This window comes from Myotis brandtii, unplaced genomic scaffold, assembly GCF_000412655.1.
Source record: "Myotis brandtii unplaced genomic scaffold, ASM41265v1 scaffold311, whole genome shotgun sequence".
Taxonomy (NCBI): domain Eukaryota; kingdom Metazoa; phylum Chordata; class Mammalia; order Chiroptera; family Vespertilionidae; genus Myotis; species Myotis brandtii.
In genome coordinates this window covers 303,163-310,587 of record NW_005361913.1, presented here as the reverse complement: position 1 = coordinate 310,587, position 7,425 = coordinate 303,163, and the positions used below count along the sequence as shown (strand labels likewise).

General features: G+C 36.6%; 1 protein-coding gene across 2 annotated transcripts in view; it reads left to right on the top strand.

Moving 5' to 3' along the window:
* Positions 1–5,096: 5,096 nt before the first annotated feature.
* Positions 5,097–7,425, top strand: part of ARHGAP29 (Rho GTPase activating protein 29) — a 61,232-nt gene continuing 58,903 nt past the window's right edge. For both annotated transcript variants that reach the window (XM_014542678.1, XM_014542677.1), the window contains exon 1: positions 5,097–5,333. In XM_014542678.1, the coding sequence (XP_014398164.1) occupies positions 5,129–5,333 (205 nt within the window). In that variant the 5' untranslated portion in view covers positions 5,097–5,128. The remainder of the gene's footprint in view (positions 5,334–7,425) is intronic.

The following is a 7,425-nucleotide window of genomic DNA, read 5'->3' as shown; positions in this document are numbered from 1 at the left end:
TGGAGCCGGAGGGCGCGCGCGGTGGCCCCGAGCGTATGGTGACGACGCTCCTAGAAGTAAACTCGGCAGGTCCCACGTCCGCATCCTGTTCCAAGGGCGCTCCGCATTAAGTTCCTAATTCTCACGGCAGGTCCGAGATGACTTCACTCGTTTTTCACACGGAAAACGGGTTAAAAACTGCCGGAATATTCGGACTCGTCATCGGCGGAGTACGGATTTCAGCCCAGTTTTGGCAGTTTTGCTTCAGAATGTGTGCTCGTGACCGTTACGCAGTCTGGTCTGTGGTCTTGCTTTCCCTGAGCTCGTCCAGCTCCCACCTGCCCTGACAGCAGCCTCACTTATACGCGGTCTCATTCCTGAGATGGTTTAGGATTTCCGTGGGGCATTGTTCAACTCGTCTGTCTTTTGGGCCGAGGAGGGGTGTTTCGTTCTGTCTCCGTGATTTTTCCCCATTCCGTTGTGGATGTGTTTGGGGCTTGACGGTATTTTTGGTTTTTAAAATTTCTTTTTGACGGATGAGTTTAAGTCTGGGACTTTTCAAGCCGGAGCCCTAGTGCTAAGGAGCCTCGCGTCCCCATGTTAATCTTTTTTTTTTTTTTAAACTGTCTTAAGAAGAAATTGGCCTCCTACCTTTTCCGAGGACAGGACTGTTCGTTGGTAAAGGAGGGAGCTGCGTGCCCCTTCCCCTTCTCCAGCTGTCTCGGTGACGATAGCTCGTGTCCCTCACTATCAGTGTTCGCCGCCCTTTTTGCTCCATTTCCCACTCTGTCTTTAAATCCCGGGGTGGAGAACGTGCTCTTTGGCTTTGGGTAGTTTGAGCTGGTCAAGGCAGAGCCCTGCCTGCCAAGAATGCTAGACATTCTGGAGGCGGGAGAGGTTGTGCAGCTTCCTCTTTTTTAAACGTGCTGGGTTCCAATTGCACAGGAATGAAGTGTATGTGCATTGCATGCCTTTCTTTAAAATTACAGTTATTTGCATATTATTGCTAAAACTTTTGACATACCCCTATTCTCTTTTTGTGGAGAGTGCCTTTTAAAAATAGAATTAAAGACCTCTAGAGTGAATATTTCTGATTTACTTAGAATTTTAAAGTTAAATTCTTACCAAATCAGAAATTGTGCTGAAATAGCAGATTTCTGAAATAACTGGCCGTGTGTGTGTGTGTGTGTGTGTGTGTGTGTGTGTGTTTCCCTGAGGTAGAAAGAGTAAGATGGGAACTATTAAGTACAGATATTTGGGGCAATTTTACAGATATTTGGGGCAATTTTATAGCCCACTGCCTAAAATGAAAATACTTCTATAATGATACACTGCAAGGGTTGAGGGGGTATATTGGGCATCTGACATTAACACAGACTACTGACGTCTTGGAAAAAACACATTCCAGGGTCCTGGAAGTTAGCGTTCACGTTCCTAATGCACATTACTTAGAATTTAAAACATGATAAAGAACGTGATTTTGCACAGTTATTTTCTGTTTGGTACAAAGTTCTTTGAGAAGTGGATATAACACGTTTTTAATGTTGATGGTTTGGAGTTTAAAGCGATGCATTTAAGGAGAGTTTCACATATTTTGCTCAGCAATCTATTTGCACAGTCCAACTTCACTTGGAAGTGATTTAGTAGGTTTCCATGAAGTCATTTACGTTTCTGGAATTGTTCCTAGTTCTATATTTCTTGCTCACAGTCTTCAGATATATTGTAGTGAAGGCACAGCTTGTTTATTACTTGTGTTAAAAAATAATCTCCCACAACAAAGCACCGCTAACCGTTATTGAGTCTTCATGATGAGACACTGTGCTAAGTGTTTTTCATATTATTACCTCATTTAATTAAATTACCAGTTGCAATTAGTTACCAACTACATTTTATGTTATACCAACTAGAGGGTGTTCATTTTGGGACATTGGAAAGTAGTGTGGATGATCTTGGAAAGTGTATATCCACCAAACTTTCTCATTATCATAGTTCAATTTTATGAAAGCTTGAATTAACTTTGTTATTTAAAATTTTTTCACCTGTAATTTTTTTCAGTTTGAAATATGAAAAGTAGTAAAGTATGTATAACAAAATTAGTATATTACTCACCATAATGCTGACTGGAGGTAGGGTATAACCCTTTTAATCTTCCTTTCCCCATGGTTGTTTTTTGTTTATAGATTTTCTTAGTCTTGACTAAAAATGTTTAAGCAGTTTTAAAACGTTTTACAACTTTGGGTTACTAATATGACACTTGTTTAAAGTAAATTTTGTTATTGTTGAGATAAGTAAATTGTTTTATTTAGAACTTTTGATATGTCTTTAATTTTTATAACCTCCCTTTTACCAATGACAACAACCAGTTCTCTAATTTATTAAACTAAAAGCTGTCAAAATTAATCAGAATGACTTGATTAAATAAGCTGCATAAGTGATGTTAGGTTAATAGTCTTCTCAATTAGTGATGTGTAAAAGAAATGCCAAAATAAGGCACTTGAGTGTTTTGGGTTTCTTGTTATTGGGAAGACTTAATAAAAGTGCTTTAAAAATTGTCCTACATTCATTTTAGAAATTATCTACACACTTAAGGGTTAATGTTAGATAGGTTTGAAACTAGTTTAAGTGTAGAAATTACATTCTCAGAAATAATTTGAGATTAAAAAGATTATTCAGTAAAGGAACTTTAAAAACTATAAAAGAAATATTAGGACCCTTTAATAATCGGAGGTAGAGAAACAATCATAGAAATCCAACTTTGATTTCTATTGTATATAATCTTGCCTTTATTCAATTTCATATGCTTGGAGTTTTTTTGTTTGTTTTGTTTTGGGGTTTGTTTTTTTAAGGTACTGCTTTAGAGACAAATTTTTAAAAACCATTGATATTTTCCAATTAAAACATTGCAGCAATCTGGAGTTAGCCATTTTTGCATTTATAAAAATTATTTAAAACTTTATAAATTATAAGCTTATTTTCATTCTGCAAATAGTTATATTTCATCCCTCATATGCCACATACTGTGCTGTGAACAGAAAACAAATGATTAGCAAAAGATGTGGTCTTGATTTCCTTGAGATTATCATCTAGATAGGAAAGTTCATGAAAAGTATAAGATACTGTAAAGTATCTCTATAGGAGATTCAGCTCTAGTTTGGTGGTGGTGGTGGTGGTGGTGGTGATTATGGGGGCAGGGGTGGTCCAGGAAGGTTTCTTTGAGGAAGTGATCTTTGAGCTGAGATTAGAATGAGTAAACAAAGGGTAAGAAATAGTCCGGCAAATGGAACTGTATAGAGATTGGATGCTGAGTCAACAGTTAGTGTTTTTTAAAGTTGTAGGGTCATGGATCCATTATGAGTGTGAAACCAATTTGGTGGGTTGCAACCAGCATTTTAAAAAATGAATGGAGTAGAATAGAGATCATCTGAGTATATCGCCTGGCTCCTGCTTTCTGTATACACATAACACCACATAAAAACATAGCATGCTTCATGTGTATACTGGCCCGTAATATAAAATTATTTTTTACTGTGGGTCACAGTAAACAAACACTGTTGGAAGAATGAGAAGCAAGTGTGTGTGGCAGGAGTGTTGAGAGTGTTGACTAGGAATCTTGACTCCAGAGGACATTGCAGAGGTACTTAGGACCCATACATATCTCATGCTGAGCCTTGTAGTGCACGATAGCTCCTTACTCATACTTTGGAAGAGTTTTGAGCAGAGACATGACATGATGAGATTCATGTTTTGAAAAGTATATTCAACACTTTGGAGTGGGAAAAGAATGATGTGGACAGATCCTTAGGAAATTAGTGACAGTAGCTCAGACAAAAAAATGATAGTAATTCACCTAGAGTGGTAGTAGAGATAGAAGTGGATAATTTAAAAATAGATTAGGAAGAAAAATATAGTTAAGTGAGGTATAGGAAAGAGTAAACGATACAATAATATATCTTACACGTGACCTGGAAATGAATATTATATAAAACTTTTGTAAATTTTACAGAAGTCCCTAGTAGTTCTTCCGTTTTGAAAGTATCCAAATATTCAAGCCAAAGTATTTGAAAAATGTTTTAATGATGATGCTTGAGATAATTTAATTCCACAAGTCATTTCCTTTTTGATTCCAAGAGATACAAACAAAATTAGGACTTTTTTCTTCTGGAAAGGTAAAATGAAAACATGAATTAGAAAAAAAGAGTTTTATTGAGTTCCGATTATGTGCTAGGATTAGGTGTTTTATCATATGAGGTCTTTTTTAAAAAATATATTTTTATTGATTTTTAGAGGGAGAGATAAAAGGAAACATCAAGCGGCTGCCTCCTGCGTGTCCCCTACCTGGGATAGAGCATGCAACTTGGGCACGTGGGCATGTGTCCTGACCAGGAATTGAACCAGCAAACCCTTGGTGCATGGGACGGTAGCCACACCGGCCAGGGCATTATATGAAGTCTTTTAATTTTGTGTTTCCTTTTAGTCCTAAAACACATAGCCTGTAAGCAAATTGTACAGGTAACACATTTAGAAAGGCTATTAATCATCTCTTTACTTTGGGAATAACATCCTGACAATACCTACCTCATGAGATTATAAGAATTAAAAGACAATGGTATAGAAGCATCCATCCAACACATAGAGGGATTTTGAAAACAGGTCTTTATTTTTTCAAAACTCATATTTCATCTTTATTTTTGAAGGTGATGTCATGGAGGGAGAATATGTCCTACTAAATGACACTTCAGGATAACTTTTAAAAATTACAAAAATTCTATACCAGGCATTAAGAGCATGGCTTTAGATGAGAAGGCAGATCTGGGTTTAAATATCAGTTCATCATTTATCAGCTAAGAGCGAAGATAAATTATTTAATCTCCAAACCTCAGGTTCTTTAACATGTGAAATGAAGATGATAGTATTTTGCATATCATATAGTTGTCAAGATTACTGGCGCTTAATAAATAGAAGCTACTACTGTTAGTAGTTGTAGAGTGCAGTGTTTGTGGTGGTTGGTTTTAATGGAATACTGAGGTGGGCTATGGGCTATTTGTGAAAACCTAGAAGAATGTTCCCCCTGGTTGATGTGGTATTTGTGTTTCTCTCTTTTTTCTCACCCCTTTAAGGATTTCAGTTTTTCTGACTGATATATGAAAGGATGATTGCTCACAAACAGAAAAAGACAAAGAAAAAACATGTTTTGTCATCAGGCCAGCTCTCTACTGATGTTACAACTTCTGAAATGGGGCTCAAGTCTGTAAGTTCCAACTCCGTTTTTGATCCGGATTACATCAAGGAGTTGGTGAATGATATCAGGAAGTTCTCCCATATGCTATTGTATTTGAAAGAAGCTATTCTTTCAGGTTTGTCAACTATTTTCTCTTAGCATACTTACTGGATAGTTTGTAAAATTTTAAATGCCAGCCTAGTTACAGATAAGTGTGTACACAGTGGTAGAAATAGGGTATTCTTCTATAATTATTATAGCCCCCCCCCTCAAATGTTTGATGTTTACAGTGTAAACTATTTTATAATCAGATACAGTGCACTGCATTATAGGAATTTTGGTAATTGTGAGGGAATAAGAATATAAAGAACAAAAATGGGTCTTGGGTTCTTAATCGTTGGGCCCACTTGACATAGGAAATTTTAGAGCATTGGATTTTTAACCTTCTTAATAGTAACAGTACATTGATTGGTCTTTAATAAGCAGACTTATGTTTATCATTTACATTGTTGATACTTCTGCCTAGGTTTGGTTTCCTATATTGTTCCTAAAATCTGATCTAAAAATCACTGCATTTGAGTGAAACTTTTTTCTCAAACTTAATTCTGTTTTGCTGTTCTTCAGTTTGCTTCTTCAATTAAGGGAGAATCAAGAATTTATTCTCTCTCTAGTTAGATATGAATAATAGAGCACCAGACTTGATTTTTCCGAGATAAAGAGCTATACACATCTTTCAACTTTTAGTGCCTCTTTGATATACAAATTTGATGGCAGTGATAATAAAGATACAGCTTCTGTTCTCCTTTGATAAGTAGCACCTAATTTCTATGTTTGTAAATGGTTTGTTTGGATGTGGAAAATAAAGATACCTAGTGTTACTTATATGAGACTTCCAGGTATTTCACAGACATTTGTAAGATTCCAATAAATATTATCTGTGTATATAAGTTAAATATTTATTTTCTGATAAACAGAAACTAAAGCCATACCTTGTTTTAAATATTGCCTTAAGAGTGTATCCTAACTCTAATTTTTCAAGTTGACATGCCCAAAATAACTGCACTTGAATTATAGCCCCAAAATTTTAGTATTTGAATTTTCTTTAAAACAACAATTACATAAGTCATTCTTTTGAGACTATATGTGTGTGTATGTGTATATGTGTATATATTTTTATTACTTTTAATTTGTTAGTAGACAGTTGAGAGATTAGGAAGAAAAAGGATTAAAAGCTGGTCCTAAGTGAAAAAAGAGAAAAATGGTAATACGTATAAGATAGCCAAAGGAGACTACCCCTTGAGATAAAAGTATGTGTATGAAAACATCATTTTTCATGGAAATTTAATATTAAAAAGCTATAAGGTTATTATCCTTCTAATAAGAAAATTAGTACTTCAGAATTTAAATACTCAATTATATTACTGATAATAAAAAAGCTTGCCATTTATGGCTGGTAAGTTACTTGAAAAATGTAAAATCAATCTTTTGGATAACCAACTCTCATTAGTAAGCAATGGTCAGAGAATTTTCATTATTTACCTTTGGATTGATTTTAATGCTTGGTTCTTCAATCAGAGTTAAAAGGATATATGTATGCCATTTCAGAATAAATCTTGGGTTTGACAAGAATTTGTGTTTTTCTGCCTTGGAATCATTACTATCAAAATCTGGAAATATACTATTTAGTTTATTTGAGTTGATAGAACCTTTTTTGTCTGTTTTTCTTAAACAAGGGAGTTCCTATACTAATAAAAGCATAATATGCTAATCCAGACCTGATAGACTGGATGTCTTCTGGACATCCTTCCAGACAAAGCCACGGTGGTGGGGGCCGAGGCAGAGGTGGTTAGGGGCGATCAAGCTGGCAGGGGAGAGCGGTTAGGGGCAATCAGGCTGGCAGGTAGTGGTTAGGGGCAATCAGGAAGGCAGAGGGGTTAGGGGTGATTAGGCAGGCAGCTAATATGCTAATCCAGACCTGATAGACTGGATGTCTTCTGGACATCCTTCCAGACAAAGCCACGGTGGTGGGGGCCGAGGCAGAGGTGGTTAGGGGCGATCAAGCTGGCAGGGGAGAGCGGTTAGGGGCAATCAGGCTGGCAGGTAGTGGTTAGGGGCAATCAGGAAGGCAGAGGGGTTAGGGGTGATTAGGCAGGCAGCAGAGTGGTTAGGAGCCAGCGGTCCCAGATTGTGAGAGGGATGCCCGACTGCTGGTTTAGGGCAGGCCTAAA